Below are 17438 nucleotides of genomic sequence, written 5' to 3'. Positions count from 1 at the left end.
GCCCAGTTAGATACTACATATGTCATGCCGCCATGCCCAGCTAGATACTACATATGTCATGCCACCATACCCAGTTAGATACTACATATGTCATGCCACCATGCCCAGCTAGATACTACATATGTCATGCCACCATACCCAGTTAGATACTACATATGTCATGCCACCATGCCCAGCTAGATACTACATATGTCATGCCACCATGCCCAGCTAGATACTACATATGTCATGCCACCATACCCAGTTAGATACTACATATGTCATGCCACCATGCCCAGCTAGATACTACATATGTCATGCCACCATGCCCAGCTAGATACTACATATGCCATGCCCAGCTAGATACTACATATGTCATGCCACCATACCCAGTTAGATACTACATATGTCATGCCGCCATGCCCAGCTAGATACTACATATGTCATGCCGCCATGCCCAGCTAGATACTACATATGTCATGCCGCCATGCCCAGCTAGATACTACATATGTCATGCCACCATGCCCAGTTAGATACTACATATGTCATGCCGCCATGCCCAGCTAGATACTACATATGTCATGCCACCATATCCAGCTAGATACTACATATGTCATGCCACCATGCCCAGTTAGATACTACATATGTCATGCCGCCATGCCCAGCTAGATACTACATATGTCATGCCACCATACCCAGTTAGATACTACATATGTCATGCCGCCATGCCCAGCTAGATACAACATATGTCATGCCACCATACCCAGTTAGATACTTCATATGTCATGCCCAGCTAGATACTACATATGTCATGCCGCCATGCCCAGCTAGATACTACATATGTCATGCCGCCATGCCCAGCTAGATATTTGTCCTTAGTATAATTTTATAACCTGCTTTTCACTTGGGAAGTTATACAAAGATGATTCTGGCTGCTATTTTTCCTTCTGTCATTGATTTTATTAGGACATAACTTACGTAGACTAAAACACACTAGTTATAAGTACGCAGGGCAATCCTTTGAAAATTCTGTCTCTATAAGCACTACCATGTTCACTGTAAACTAGAGGCCATTTAACTGTGCATGTATGTCAGTCTTCCTGCCACTTGCTTTTGTTCAGTTCATGAGCAAAGACTGCTGTGCTTATTTCAAATTGATGCTTGAAAAAAAATAAAAGGATGGTATTTGTAGCATTTGAAAATAGAATGATACTTGAATTTACTGTTCATAACACAGTCGTGTTCATTCTTTTTATACTGGCTATGGCAGCCTTTGTACTGAAATACAAAGTCAGCTAGTTGTGACCAGCTGTGTCACTTGGCAAAGCAGAAACATTTATTCTCTGCCCTACAATAACAGTGTGCTAATCCTGGTATGGGACTTTTCCACCATCTCAAAAAGTTCCCCCTCCTATCTCTACAGTCAGTCACTTCCCCTCAGATCCCCGAAGCTAGTATCTACTCGCTTTTCCTATAGTCTTGCCTATTCTAGAATTTTATGTTAATGAATAATACGTATTTATACTTTTGATCTGGCTTTTTTCAGTGTGCACAATACTTTGAGGCATCTGTGTTATGTTTATCAATATTTCTTTCTTAGTTTTGTGATGGGGTTTGTGGTGTGTGTGTGTGCGTGTGTGTGTGTGTGTGTGTGTGTGTGTGTGTGTGTGTGTGTGTGTGTGGAGGCCAGAGGATGTCCTCAGATGTCCTTCCTTCTTTTTGAGACAGTCTTTCCCTGGCTTGAAGCGCACCCCTTAAGGTAGGCTCGCTGGCCATAAGCCCTGAGGATCTGCCTGTTTCCCCAGCACCGAGGTTCTTAGTGTGCACCACCATGCCTGACTTTTGTACATGTTTTAGGGTAGAACACAGGTCCTATGCTTTATAACAAGTAGTTTACTGGCTGAGCAATCTCTCTACCCCTTAATTGCATTTATTTTTCTTTATAAATTCTATTCTAACTGGCGTTCCAAGCCTTTAATCCTAACACTCAGCAGGGAGATCTCTGAGTTCTAGACTAGCCTGGTCTATGTAGTGAGTTCTAGGACAATCAGGGCTATATAGAGAGACCCACCTCAAAATAACCAAAAAAAATTTTTTTTAAGTATTCCATTTAATGAATCTGGTGTAACTGATTGATTCATTCCTGACTTGGTGAATATTTGGGTTGTTTTGACTCAGTTTGAGCTTTAGGAAATGAAGTCACCATAGAGTTCACATACAGTTGTGAACATAGGTTCGTTTCACATGAGTAAATTTATTTTGCTCGAATAGATCTGTATGTTTATGTGTACATTTAGCTTGTAAGCAAATCCCTTCCAGAGTGTTGTCGTGATGCTGCGTGCTCACCAACACTCTCTGTTGCCAGTGTAGAGTAGCATCTCTTCTTTGTGAATATCTACAAGTTTAACTACTATAAACTTCACTTTAATTTCACTAATTTTTTTTTTGCTGACTTAACCTAATGTTTATTTACTTTTTTGTGACATGGGATCTCAACTGTGTAGCTTTATGAGCTAGAGTTTAAAATGTTTAGGTTATGTTTTAAATAATTGAGGAAAATAGCATATCATAGCATTAAAATCATGTAAAGTTCAACTTTCAGATATTTTAAAATTTGTGTTGCTAGCAATGTGTTTAAGAAGTCATTCTCTAATCTTAGGGTTTCTAAATTTGTTTTCTCCTAGATGTGTTCGACTTTTAGCTTTTTCATTTAAGTTTGTGGCCCATTTTGAGTTTTCATATAGTATGACAAAAAGGGTATTGGTTTTTGCTTACTCGTATATAAAATTTCTGGTATCAATTACTGGAGAGATTATCTTTTCCCTGCTGAATTGTCTTGGCATCATTTAACCAGATGCATAAATAAGTCTTGAGATTTAACTTTCGATCTCCTTATCTACTTGTCTACCTTCCTGTCCACACCAGCCTGCTTTGTGTTCTCTAGCCTTGCCTTAAGTCTTGAAATAGGTAGTGTAATGCACCATGTTGTTCTTTTCCTTCCAGTTTGCTTTAAGAGTCCATTCAAGTACGTTGATGTGTATGGTAAAGACATGGCTTTAGGCCATCCATGTTCTGTTCATTCTCTTTTCGATCTTATATATTTTTTCTATGGTTTATCTTGTGATGTTTTCATATTCACCAGTATTTTCTTCTGCATTATCTAATGAGCTGTTAATCCCACATAGTATTTTTTAGCTGTTCTTATTTTTAATCTCCAGAAATACAATAAAAAAGCAAAGAACTTCAAGTCTGCAGAGATTTTTGTGATTTATACATTTGATGTTTCTCATTATTTATAAATATCAAAAGCATTATTAAATTTCTTTCTCTTTCAGCTGCGGTGGACTGCTCAATTCCATTAAGTATGAATGCCAGCATCAAATGTAAGTAACTTTTGAACATAATACCACTTTAGAAAGATGATGATTTACTGTATTTCTAAGTGTTCACTTCAGTGACATTAAATACATGTGTGTTTAGGAGAGTCAACATTATCATCCACCCACCCTCAGTCATGTGTGATCCCCTGGGAACCACGTGTCTACATGTGGTGTGGGCATACAGATATTCTGAGTATATACCCAGAAGTGAAGTCCGTGAAACACCTAGTAATTCTTTTTGTGCATTGTTGGAAACTTGCATGGGGTTTTCTCTAACATCTGCATGATTTGACATTCTACCAGTCACATGCAAGGCCTTTAGTTTCTTCAGATATAACACTTGGGGTCTTGAGGTAGTTAGGTTTGTTGGTTTATTTTTGTTTGATTAGGGATTTTAAAATGCTAATGTTCACCAGGCAATGGTTGCACACACCTTTAATCCCAGAACTCAGGAGACAGAGGCAGGTGGATCTCTGTGAGTTCGAGGCCACCCTGGTCTACAAGAGCTAGTTCCAGGCCAGGTTCCAAAGCTACAGAGAAACCCTATCTCGAGAACCAACCCCCTCAAATGCTCATGTTCTCCTTGTTTTCAAGAATAATTTATTTAAAAATCCAATAATAGAAGAAAAAACAGTTGCAAAAAATATAGGAAACAGCAAAATGATAAGTCTCACCCTCTAGATATATTTTTAATGTAAGTAGATTAAACTTCCCACTCCAATGGTATACAGTGGCTGGCTCAATCTTAAAAGAAATAGAAAAAGGTAATATGCTGTTTATAGGAGTCTTGGTTTAGATATAAACACACACACTGAATGAAAAATAAGAAGAAATAATAATACATAGGAATGATAGCAGAAAGAAATCGGCAATATACCATTATGCTGACCAAAATAGACTTTGAGTCATAAACTCTCTCTAGAGAAAATGATAGTCATTAAAGGGTACAATAGGAAGGTCTAGATATATATGCCCAGTATTGGAGCTTCAGGAATATAAAAAGTGAATAGTGACAAAAACCTAAATCCTAAAATTGATAACAATACAGTGATAATAGATTCCATACTCCACTTTCAGTAATGGCAAGAACATCCAAACATAATCAGTAAAGAAACAGCTGATGTAGATAACACAATTAATGAAATGAATGTGATAAACACACCAAGCTTTCCTCCCATTTGCTGCACATTTTCTCTAATAACATATGGAACATCCATGGGCTTTATCACATCGAGTCACAAATTAATTTTAACATATTTCAGAAAATAAAAATCATTCCAAGTATTTTTAACCATAATTTAATTAAAATAAAAATTAAAAACAATGTGAAAACAAATTTGGGAACTAAGTAACTTTGAGTCCTACAGGAAATCAAATGTGGTGGTATACGCCTGTCACCTGGGAGGCAACACAGGAGGGTTAGACGCTTGGGCCAGCCTGGGCTTCATAGTAAGACAGTCTGCAAATGAAAACAAAACAAACCTTAAAAAACAGCTTGACTCAAGTGAAAACAAAACACAACAGTCAATGCTAAGGTGCAAATGCTACCCTGTAGAAGAAAGGGAATCTCAAAGAACTTGCGTGTAAATCTCAGGAACGTGAAACATAATTGAGGCTGTAGTGCGCTCACCGCACAGCACTTGCTTCACGTGCTTGAGACCTCATGTCAGCACAGCACAAAACAGGGAAAAGAAAACAAAGTAGAAAGGAAAAGCAGCCCCCAGTTAGTAGAGGGAAAGAAATAATAAAGATTACAGAAGAGATACAGAAAAACAAGAACACTTTAAAAAGCAGAAATTGGTTCCCTGAAAACACAAAGCTGATAGACTCTTGGGCAAACTGAAGACTGAAAATCAGAAACGAAAGAAGGCCTCAGAAATAAAAGGGATCCTAGACTATTGTGAGCAGTTACACACCAACAAACTGGATCATCTAGAATAAATGGATTCTGGATAAAATCTGAGAAATGCATAGCCTAGAAAAACTGAACCAAGAGTGGAAACCTGAATAGACCATAGGCAATTGAATCAGCAAGTGCAGTAGCACTTTTTAAAAAGAAACTTCTACCACGACCAAATGGTCGTGTAAAGATGGTTGAACATACCATGAATCAGTGTGTTGGACCACATTAACAAAGGAAAAGGGAAGAACCACATGATGCAGAAGAAACATTTGGAAAATTCATTCATTCATATTTTTTAAAAACTCTCTTAGGGTTTTATTGCTGTGATAAACATGACCAAAAGCAGCTTGGGGTCTCCACAACTGAGGGAAGTCTAGGCAGGAACCTGGAGGTAGGAACTAAAACAGAGGCTGTAAATGAATGCCGCTGATAGCCTTTCCAGCTTGCTTTCTTATACAGCTCAAGATCACCTACATAAAGTTGACACCATATACAGTCAGTTGGGCCCTACTACATTTAAAGAAAATGTCCAATATGCTTACCCACACAGGTAAGGCACACAGATATGCACACCCCTATGTTCTGTAGCATTATTCCTCATAGCCAAGATCCAGAGACAATCTAAATGTCCCCTGGCAGATAAGTGAATAATGCATGCGTTAGATAACTTCAAAACAGATTGGAAAGAAAAACATCCTCTTGAGAAGTCAAATAGCATTAAAAATCATTCTTGTGTGTAGTTATTTCAGTGGTGGTTTGGTTTAGATAGACCTGTGCTCACTTGTTAGCACTGATGCTGTTAAATATACTTGGGAATAAGGGAAGCTTGCTCTTATTTTCATGTAAGCTTCTTGACTAGTAAGATACGTTGATGTCACTGTAAGAAGTAAACCTAGGACAGGAGTCACGTGGCTCAGAGGATGAGACTGCTTGCTGCCCATCTTCAGCACCCATGAAAAAGCACACCAAAGTATGAAACTACCTCTCTGCTAGTGTTTGCTAATGAAGAGCAGTACCAAGGAACTGAAGTCAGCTGCCAGACTACAGATGTTTCTAAAATGTTAGCATGGCTTTGTTGTTTTGCTTGTTCTTGAGACAAGTTGTTGCTCTCAAGCTGGTCTTGAACTCCTGGCTCAAGTGATTTTCCTTCCTTTACTGTCTGTTTCAAATTTCTATAACTTACATATTAGTTAGAATCTCTTTATACAAAAAACCACATAAATTGTTGATATGGGAAGTCCTTCTGTCTCTGTGTTGCTTTTACTGGTTAATGAATAAATCTGTTTTGGCCAGTGGCTTAGCAGAATAGGGCAAGACGAGAGTTCCAGGCAGATAGAGGAGGAGAGAGTAGGCGGAGTCAGGGAGAAGCCATGGAGCTGCTGCCAGAGACAGATGTGCTAAAACCTTGCTGGTAAACCATGAGCCTTATGGTAAAGTATAAAATAATAGAAATGGGTTAATTAAGGTATAATAGAAATAGGTTAATTAAGGTATGGGCTAACTAAAAAGATGCTTAAGCTATTGGCCAAACAGTATTGCAAATAATATAGTTTATGCATGATTATTTCATGGTCTGGGCAGCCAGGAACGAACAAGTGGCCTTCTGCCAACAGAATGGCATACCAGTGTGGGACTGACTAAATTCACATATAACCTGAGAAAATTTGGAAAGAATTCTAGACACATACGCACACACACAGTTTAGCCACAGTTTTTTTTTTTTCAGCTGGTAGCATGCTGCAGCTCCCTTAAAGGAGGTATTTCTGATTCAGCGGTAGCAGAAAAAACAAAAACAAACAAAAAAGAAAAAAATGCTATTTGAAATAGCAGCTTCCTGGGCCGTGCTGCCTGCACAAACAAATGGGATTTGTGAGCACCATATTACAAACTGCTTAATGGTGAGACATAGACCTGCTGCATACTTGGAACTGGGGCAGTGTACACAGCTTGCAGAGGCAGTGAACATGCATCCACCATGTTCGACTGGGCGGAGCCAAAAGGCAAAGTAGCCTTGGTCCTAGTCATGCCACCTCTTAGCTTTTTAAGAAGTGCTTATCCAAAAATTATCAAATGGAAACAAGAAAGCATATTTAACAAATGGTGCTGGCATAACTGGATATCAACATGTAGAAGAATGAAAATAGATCCATACCTATCACCATGTAAAAAACACAAGTCCAAATGGATCAAAGACCTCAACATGAAGCCAGCCACACTTAACCTCATAGAAGAGAAAGTGGGAAGTACACTTGAACACATTGGCACAGGGAATCATTTCCTAAATATAATTCCAGAGCACAGACACTGAGAGAAACAATTAATATATGGGACCTCCTGAAGCTGAAAAGCTTCTGTAAAGCAAAGGACACTGTCAACAAGAGAAAACGACAGCCTACAGAATGGGAAAAGATCTCCACCAACCCCACATCAGATAGAGGTCTGATCTCAAAAATATACAAAGAACTCAAGAAATTGGTAATCAAAAGAACAAATAATCCAATAAAAAAATGGAGTATAGACCTAAACAGAAAATTCTCAACAGAAGAATCTAAAATGACTGAAAGACACTTAAGGAAATGCTCAACATCCTTAGCAGAGAAATGCAAATCAAATCAACTCTGAGATTCCATCTTACACCTGTAAGAATGGCCAAGATCAAAAACACTGATGACAACTTATGCTGGAGAGGATGTGGGGTAAAGGGAACACTCCTGCATTGCTGGTGAGAGTACAAGCTGGTACAGCCCCTTTGGGTATCAGTGTGGCGATTTCTCAGAAAATTAGTAAACTGCCTACCTCAAGATCCTGAAATACTACTTTTGGGTATATATCCAAAGGATGCTCAACCATGCCACAAGGACATGTGCTCAACTATGTTCATAACAGCATTGTTTGTCATAGACAGAACCTGGAAACAACCTAACTGCCCCTCAATTGAAGAATGGATAAGGAATATGTGGTACATTTACACAGTGGAGTACTGCACAGCAGAAAAAAAATAATGACATCTTGAAATTTGCAGTCACATGGATGGATCTAGAAAACATTATTTTGAGTGAGGTAGCCCTGTCTTAGAAAGACAATTATCATATATACTCACTCACAAGTGTTTCTTAAACATAAAGCAAAAAAAAAAAAAAAAAAACTAGCCAACAGTTCACAATCCCAGAGAACCTAGACCCTAAGAGAGACATACATGAATCTAATCTACATGGGAAGTTGAAAAAGACAAGATCTGAGTAAATTTGGAGCAGGTGGAACTTGAGAGGCAGGGAAGAGAGCAAGGAAAAATGTAGAGCTCAATAAAAATCAATAAAAAATAAAGAAGAAGCGCTTAGCATTTTAAGAAGGATTACAAATACACTTTAGGACAGATTCAGACATAAAAGACCTCTAAACAAGACACAGTGTGTTTTAAAAATGTACATATGCTTGGGAGAGAGAAGAAAAAGAGGAAGGAGACAATAAATGTAATATAAAAAAGTACAGACAGTTATAGGTTAAAGGAGTAAAGATAATAAAATAAATATTAAACTTGTAGAAAAAATAATAGGGTAAGAAAATAAGCCACATAAAGATTGAATATACACAGAGAGTCTGGATTTTGTAATTATTGTGTTTTCTTTGAATATTTTGACTGTGAAGGAGCTAAGGACAGAGAGACATTTCATTGTATGGGCTGCTAAGCTAAACCAACCTATATATTTTAAAGGTATCATGACTTCAGAATTGGGTCTAAGGGTATGTTATTGTGGAAAAGAGGTTCTACTTTTGTTTCCACAGAGGATGAGAACCTGTGGAATTCTTCCAGACTAATGTAGTTTGATGAACCAAAACAACCTGAAAGGTCTTCATGAATACCCCCAAAATTACTTTGCCCAATAAACAGCAGGAAGTAGTTTGGAGAGAACTCCGGCCAAATTCTCCAATATTGTTTATAAATGTTTATTAACATTTAAAGGGGGATATGATATAGAGGTTAATACCTTGCATTGGTATGGATCTTGGCTTATTGATATAGATTTGGGTCAATTTTATTGTATGTGTGTTCTGCTCTTGATTAAGGTATTGTGTTTGTGCAGCTCATTTGGAAATGTAAAAGAAATAAAGGTTAATAGATAGTCATCTATAATAGTCAAGCTTGTAGGTTTTCTAGATATATATATACAGATATATTTCAGGTAGATAGATATTCTTCAAACCTTTCAAAGACTACAGAATATGTCATTTAAAATGTTTTAAGAACTTAGGATTTTTCATGATTGGTGCTCCTGGCAGCACCAATCTACTTCAAGAGGATGATGTACATCAAAGAGACTTCTTATGGAGTTTGTTAGCCATTTGGGCAAGAAACTGCTCTTGCCTGGACTGCTTGATGAACTGGACATGCAGGACCCATAGAGAAATGACTGCTGAACTTGACTAAAGGTGAGACTGTCCTTCGGGGTTCCTGCTTCATGAAAGAGACTGCTAGACATTCTGCAGGACACAGAAGAAAGTGACTGACAAACCACCAATCTAGGTGGAACTGTCTTTGAAATTTCTTGCTTCATAGAAAAGTCTGCTAGATACTATGGGCCCGTGGGCTGAAGATGGATGCTCCAACATTACAGAAGAACTTGGGTGACTGTCCAGGCAGCAGGATGTCTCTAACAATTCTAGAGTTTTGGAAGTAACTTACAATGCACTTCCTGTTTACTTAGGTAATATTATATCCTTTTTGAGTCTTTGATAGAGGTGGAAAATAGTTATAGTTTTCCTTAGTTATGATAAAAAATAAAGTAGATATAAATATTGTAACTGTAATTCTTGCTTGATACCTGTTTTGTTATATGTTAAATTTTACTATGTTAAAGTTCAAACCTTCCTTTTTATTTAAACAGGAAAGGGGAAATGATATGGGAAGTCCTTCTGTCTATGTGTTGCTTTTATTGGTTAATGAATAAATCTGTTTCAGCCAGTGGCTTAGCAGACTAGGGCAAGGCGGGAGTTCCAGGCAGGCAGAGGAGGAGGAGGCAGAGCCAGGGAGAAGCCATGGAGCCACCAGAGGAGAAAGAACCTTGCTAGTAGGCCACAAGCCTTGTGGTAAAATATAAAATAATGGAAATGGGTTAATTCTAGATGTAAGAGCTAGCTAACAATACACTTAAGAGATTGGACAAGCAGTGATTTAAATAATATAGTTTCTGTGTGATTATTTTGGGAGTCTGGGTGGCTGAGAAATGAACAAGCGGCCTCATACAACAGATTTTAGTCACTTATAGTAGTGTAAACATGTTGAGCAATAAAGATGTACCAGCTGTGTATGGTGCTGTTAGCCTCATATCCCCCGCTGGAGTGAGAATCTTCCAGGCGAGAACTTCTAGAACAGCCGGCCTATGTGATGAGAGATGTCCAAAGAAAAAGGGCAGTGAAAGGGAGAAATCTTTGACTTTATTAATGTAACAAGACCAAAAAGTTAGTTTTTGTGTTTTGTTGCCAATTTCAAAGTTTTCCTTCCTTCCTTAGATGCAGATCAACAACGAAGAGAGAAACTGAAGAAAGAATTAGCACGATGTGAAAAGGAGCTTAAATTAAGTAAACCCACAATGCAGATCAGTTCTAAGATGAATTCCAAGTTCCTTTTTAACTCTCCTCAGAAGGTAAGGTGATTCTTCTGCTCTCTAAGAGCAGATATTTCTAAGGCACGTTGGTGCTGTAGCCTGGCTGGGGACCGTTTTCAGTAGCTTTGGGTCAGCAGACTGTGAGCATCAAGCACCAAGTGACTCTACTGCATGCTTTTCAGGCCACATCTCCTCACTGCTGCCTGCCAGGGGGAAGCAGCCACGAGCAATTTTAGAAATAAATTCCTAGCTGTATTCCACACAAGCTCCACCAACTAGAAAGGATGATGTCTCAGACTTGGCCTGCAGGCTGTAGTTGGCTGACCTGGACTATGGTTTTATTTTTTTGACTCTTCTCTAACATTTATTTGAAGAAGTAGTCTTTTGTTCTTAGTTTGATGAGAGGTGTTTGCAGTTTTCAGAGTCTCTCCCATGAATAGATCATTTTTTTTATTAAAAACATTTTTGATAGAATGTTTTGATCTCCATGGGCAATTTTATCCAGTGTTCTTTTTGCATTTCTTGGCAATGATGATGTGATTTTTCTGTTTGATCTGTTAATGTAGTGAATGACTTGTGTCCTTAATATGAACACATCCAAGCTGTGATACATTCGAGTTTCCTTCCTTCTTCCTTCCTTTTTTTTTTTGTTGTTGTTCTCTTTGTTTGTTATTTGTTGTTCATCTTGTTTTGAGACTGGGTCTCTGTGTGCAGCCCTTGTCCTGGAACTCGTTCTGTAGACCAGTCTAGCCTCAAATTTAGAGATCCACCTGCCTCTGCTTCCTGAGTGCTGTGATTAAAACATTAAGGTGTTCTATATTGCTGGATTCCGAGGTAAACATTTGTTTAGGATTTTGACATCTGAACACTGTTGTTACTGGTGTACATTTTTCTCTCTGTCTGGTTATGCTGGCTTCAGTGAACAAACAGAGCACAGTTTCCTCTTTTTCTATATTCTAGTTTATAGAAGTTGGAAGTTATTATTTTTTATTTAAAAGTTTTTCATACATTTTGATCATATTCTTTCCCCCTCCCCTATCCACCCAATTTCATGTTTTTTTTCCCCTCTGTCTCTCAAAAACAAAAAAGAACAAGATGAAAATCAAAGCAAACAAACAGAAAAGACAAAAGGTGCACAAAAACGAGTTCATTTTGTATTGACTAACTACTAGGCCTGGGCCTGCCCTGGAGTGTGGTTGATCCACCCAGTGCCACTCCTAAAAACAGATTTTCCTTTTCCTAGCAGCTGTCAATTTCAAATACCTTCTTAATTAAAGGTGGGACTCTCCCCTTCTCCGCGCTGGGATTTTGTCTGATTTGAACCTGTGCAGGTCTTGTGTGTGCTGTCGCAGTCTCTGTAAGTTCATATGTATACTAACCCTGTTGTGTCTGAAAATGCTGTGTCTTTGGAATCATCCACTACCTACAGATAGTACCGTCTTTCCACCTCCTTTCCCCATAGTTCCTGAGCCTTGAGGGGCGGTTTCTGATAAATACAGTCCATTTAGGATCGGGTGCTCTCACTCCCTGCACATTGTCTCTCCAGGTTAATTACTATCTCTTGCAAGACAAGCTTCTCTGCTGAGGGATGGGTAATAGATACACTGATCTGCAAATTTCATAATTTTATTTTTCTGAACAGCTGTTTTTATTTCCATGGAATGCAACACTAAAATGATCACTTTTTCAAACTTTAGTACTGTAGTGAGCCCACATGTCTTTATCAACCAGTGTGGTGTTATCCGCTCATTCCGGTGGTTGGTCTTTCATCTCTAGCCCCAGCCATTGCCTCCGGCTCACAGTATTTTGCTATGATTATCAGATTCTATATTTTTTACCCATAACTTTAAACCAGTCATGATATAGCCAGGCATAGTAGTGCATGCCTCTAATTCCAGGTAGTGGCACACTAGGGGATGGGTAAGATAGGCTTAGGCCACACTAGGCCACATAGTGAGAACCTTTTCTCAAAAAATACACTGTTACTATGCTTAAATGTTTAATATCACCAAATACCATGCTATGATTTCATACACTATCTTATTTTTGAGTTTACTGGAATTGAATTGGTATCTAGTTAACTTGAATTGATATTTTTTAATCTATAGTTTTCTTTCTCCCATGCCTTTTATCACTGTGTAATTTATATATGGGGGAAATCTGAGTTAGTAATAAAGTTTGGCTTAAATTTTGCAGAATTCTAAATGATGTAAAATTTCTGCTGCAAACTTGTGTGGGGAACAAGGTTTCTGAAGGCCTGCAGTCTCTATTGAGTGCCAGGGTTCAAGACGGGCAAGTTATGCACTTGCAGAGTAGCCATTGAGAGTAGCCCATGCTCTCGAGGATGAGTTCCAGCCCTGCCATCCATGGTATGGTTCAAAAAATGAAAGGAAGATGGGAGGGAGACAAAGAGATGAGAGGAGAGGGAAGGCAGGCAAGCCTACTTGGCAGGACAGCTTCCCCGTTGCTTACCAAGCACCAGATACTGTCTTTTAACTCTCCTGGTCTTTTCAGTACAAACACAGACACGGTTTACCAGCAGTCAGTAAGGAGGACTCAGGTAGTGGAGCCTTTCAGGAAGCTCTGGCCTGTTTTCCTGACTGAGAACTGTGGAGGAACTGAAAGCAGTTTTTAGTCAGACAGTGACATCACTGTCTTTAGAAGACTACACTGGCTGCAATGACCAGCAGACCAGTTACAGGATGGCTGCAGTAATCTGGGAGAAAGATTAAGAGCTCTCCCCAGGCATTATAAAGAACACCAGAAATACGGGTACAGGCGGCTTATTATTTAGAAAGGAGAATTGCTAGGTCCTGGTATCTGACTTGATGATATGAAGAGAAAGGCAGAAGTGATAATAATAAGATAAGGAGCAGGTTTTCTTCTGGGGTAACATTGATAAGAGGCATGAGTTTACTTCTTTGGCATGTTCAATTCGCAGTGCTTAGGAACATTGAATATATTCAGGAGACAGTTACAGTTGGATAGAAGCATCTCTTTCAGGAGAAAGACCTGGGAGTTGTGAGGTGGGGGCGGCAGGTAGGGTTGAGAGTGAGAGTCTCCTACGCTGTTGTAAAGACCACAGGCCAGGAGATCTGCTCTGCGAACCACCTGTTAATCTCTCCATCCGTGATGCACTCTCAGGTAGATTGCTTTTTTTTTCAATATTTATTTCATTGTATATGTATGTATGAGTGCCTGCATATATGTTATACTTCCTGCCATATGCATGCCATGTCCCTCACAGGCCAAAAGAAGACATCAGATCCCCTAGAACTTGAGTTACAGATTGTTTTGAACTGCCATGTGGGCCCTAGGAGTCAAGCACAGGGACCCTGCAAGAATAACAAGTGTTCTTAATCTCTGGGCCATCTGTTCAGCCCCTATATTTTTATGATTATTATAATTGTTTAGTAATTCTTTAATAATCTCAACATTTTATATACAAAGTAATAATTTTGAGATGAGTTTGTTGAAAATTTTTAATTATATATTTTAATATACTTTATGAATCACTTATAATAAAGTAAAATAAATCAAACATTTTAATATGTCTATTCATTTTCCCTTTAGTATCTGTAATCCTATATCTTGCTTGCCTCCATGACAGTTCATTTATACTTTTATTCCCTTTTTTATAATTCCATTTAGAAGTAATAGTAATCTTTAGTTTGCCTACATTTTTAATAATCTTTAATAATTAATACTTTAAATACAGCCAAGTTATCTTAAATTATGAGTTTGTGTAGTATATTTTAATAATTGGGTTGATTTCATGGTTAACGATATTTATAATAACTATAAAATATTTTCACTGAAAAGATAGTTACAGTTAATGATGCTGACTTTGCCTCTTAGTATCGTAGCAGTTTCTGCAGACACATGAGCTCATATTCAGAACCCTAGATCCTCGCTGCCTGGGCTTTCCCACTCATTTCCTTCTCTCACCCTGGAACATGTGAGGCCAATTTTCAGGACCCTTCCAAGTGCGTCCCTTCTAGCTGCTGCAGTTTAGATCTTAGAACACCACTTCTTCTGCCCCATCCCTGAAAAGGACTCAGTTGTTCTGTGCTTGGAAATTGGGTAGATGTTCTTGACATGAACTTTGCATAAATCCAAATCACACAAACAGTTTATAGCAAATCACCTCACACATAGTGGCATCAGAGCAGGTAGACAGAACACCACCAGACTGCTTGTTCTAGAACTTTCCAATGGACTGTTTTTCTAGTTGGGGTGGTTTACCAAAGTGTTACCCATATTCAATGCAAATATCTATTCAGGCTTTGCAATATTTAGAACTAAAGGAAACAACTATATAATCTTGTTAAAGCAGATCAGTAGTACAGTTAATTTCATACTACAGTCTGTTGATTTCCAAGGGGAGAGTAGAATACAAGGTAGTGCTTGAGATAGGAAAATAGACTTAAGTTTCATGCTTTCGATTAACTCAAAAGCAATTTGCCAGCACATATCAGAAAAGAGTATTTCTTTTTCCTTATTTTTTTCCCAGTGTTGGACATTAAACATAGGACCTTGTGTATGCTAGACAAATTTCTTTTTTGTCTGTCTGTTTACATTTACTAATTATTTGCGTGCGTGTGTGTGTGTGTCTGCATGTCTGCATGTGTACATGTGAGAAAGAGAGAGAGAGATAAAACTGGTGGGAATTGGTTCTTTCCTTCCACCATGTGAGATCCAGTGATCACACTCAGGTTTTAGGCTTGGCAGCAATCACCTTTATCTACTTAGCCATCTCATTGACCCCCAGCTCTGTACTTCTGTCCTTAAAGGTTCTTTCTGGTTCATTTTAGTGAACATCACACTGATAAGGCTTATCAGGCAATCTAATGCTTTATGCATTTCTCCCTACTCTAAGCTTAGCTTATACGATCCTATGGATATAAATAATTCTTATGGTTATTAATTAATAGCCCTGTAAGATTCAGAAATATCTTTTCAAAGAGCTGAGCCTTTTGTACGTCAGCTGTAATATGAACCCAGTTTGGGGGCATTTTTTTAAAGCTAGTGTACTTTTGAGTAGTAACCTAAGGACTCACAATTTAATGCAGAATACTCACTTTATTTTGTGTTTTATTTTGGTAAAGAAAGGTTGGGAAGCTAATTGTGTGTCTGGATGTGTTTCCTTATTTAGATATATCTGTTTGTAAGTTAGCTGACCCGTACATTATCAAGAAAGGAATTCAAATCAATTTAAGATTCCTTGTGCTATAAACAAGATTTAAATTAGTTTTTCAGGTGCACTTTTAAAACATAGTGTATGGCATAGCAAAGAGCAGAGGCACTGAATCAGCTTGAGTATGTGATTCTGACCCTCCTTTTCTTCTAGAAAGTAAGGGCAGGGCAGGAATGTAGTTCAGTGGTAGGACACTTGCTTAGCAGCTCAAGGCCCTGAGTCCAGGCCCATCATGGGTTGGGGGGAGGTAATTCACAGAGTTGGAGGCAGGGTGTATGTATAAGTTAATCCAAGACTCCCCAGTTCTATGAATTCGGTATAAATACTTACTGTCAAATCAATGTTCTTAGCCCTCAGGGGAACCACAATGTCAGGGTGTGTTAATAGAAGAAGTGACAAGGTCCCCATCATTGTCGAAGTCATTGGTCCCTTCTTCAGATGAACCGCATCTACGTCATCCTGAACTGAATAAATTCCTCGTGAATGGCACCCAGAGGCATCCCAGCACCTCCCCCCTCAGCCTGGCTTACACAGGATCTGCACCCAGGAGCCCGTGCTGCAGCCACTGCTGCCACAGGAGGCCTAGGAGTGCCTTCCCAAGTGCGCACCGCTTCCAGCTGCTCATCTCCAAGTCCCCCAGCGGAGATCTTTTGGAAAAGCACTCTGACTTCTTCTCTAACAAGGAGCTGCCCTTCACCCCACGCACTTTAAAAACAGAAGCGAAGTCCTTCCTGTCACAGTACCGCTACTACACACCTGCCAGAAGAAGGAAGGGTTTTCCAGTTGGGCGGGCGGAAGCTGAAACCCAGACTGAACTAAGCAGGTTTGTATGGCGTGCCCACAGCTGAGAGCAAGTCAGGGGAAGTGAGCAATAAGCAGTAGTTGTTGCTTTGTTGTACACTTTATCTGCAACCTTGAGATCCAACAGTGCCGTTCATGGGAATGAATGGTACAGCTGTCCAGGGCATCTTAGGAAGCAGTGCAGTAATGGCAGAAAAAGTAGCTGTTAGATTTGTTAGGCTCCTATGAATGAGTGCTGCCTAAGTTGTTGTAAGCACAGCTCTCAAACTTGTGTGTTTCTAAATGTTGTTTCAGAGAAGTCTTAAGACACATTATCAGACAGCACTGATGTAAATAAATATTCGTGTTGACGGTGGCAAACCAGTGAGGCCCAGGAGGGAAAATAAACATTTATCCGGTTCCCTGTGTTTCTCCTGGCACATGTCCACACCCTGGGTAGTAACAGCTGCAGGCATGACTTAGACAGTTGAGAGGACATCTGGAAATTAGAATTTGCCTTGATTTTGATTTCTGTAGTGGATGGTTCATGATATTCAGTATCTTGGCCAAGTGATTATAATTTATTTCATACTAGA

At 39.0% G+C, this 17438-nt stretch overlaps 1 protein-coding gene across 4 annotated transcripts in view; it reads left to right on the top strand.

Annotated features, from left to right (window-relative positions):
* Spata7 (spermatogenesis associated 7) overlaps positions 1-17438 on the top strand; it is a 38840-nt gene that overhangs the window by 11276 nt on the left and 10126 nt on the right. For all 4 annotated transcript variants that reach the window (XM_075947772.1, XM_075947774.1, XM_075947771.1 and 1 more), the window contains 3 exons: positions 3315-3362; positions 10771-10904; positions 16413-16885. In XM_075947772.1, the coding sequence (XP_075803887.1) occupies positions 3315-3362; positions 10771-10904; positions 16413-16885 (655 nt within the window). The remainder of the gene's footprint in view (positions 1-3314; positions 3363-10770; positions 10905-16412; positions 16886-17438) is intronic.

Source organism: Microtus pennsylvanicus, chromosome 14, assembly GCF_037038515.1.
Source record: "Microtus pennsylvanicus isolate mMicPen1 chromosome 14, mMicPen1.hap1, whole genome shotgun sequence".
Classification (NCBI taxonomy): Eukaryota; Metazoa; Chordata; class Mammalia; order Rodentia; family Cricetidae; genus Microtus; species Microtus pennsylvanicus.
Note: the sequence above shows the minus strand (reverse complement) of the source record. Positions and strands in the feature narration are given on the sequence as shown.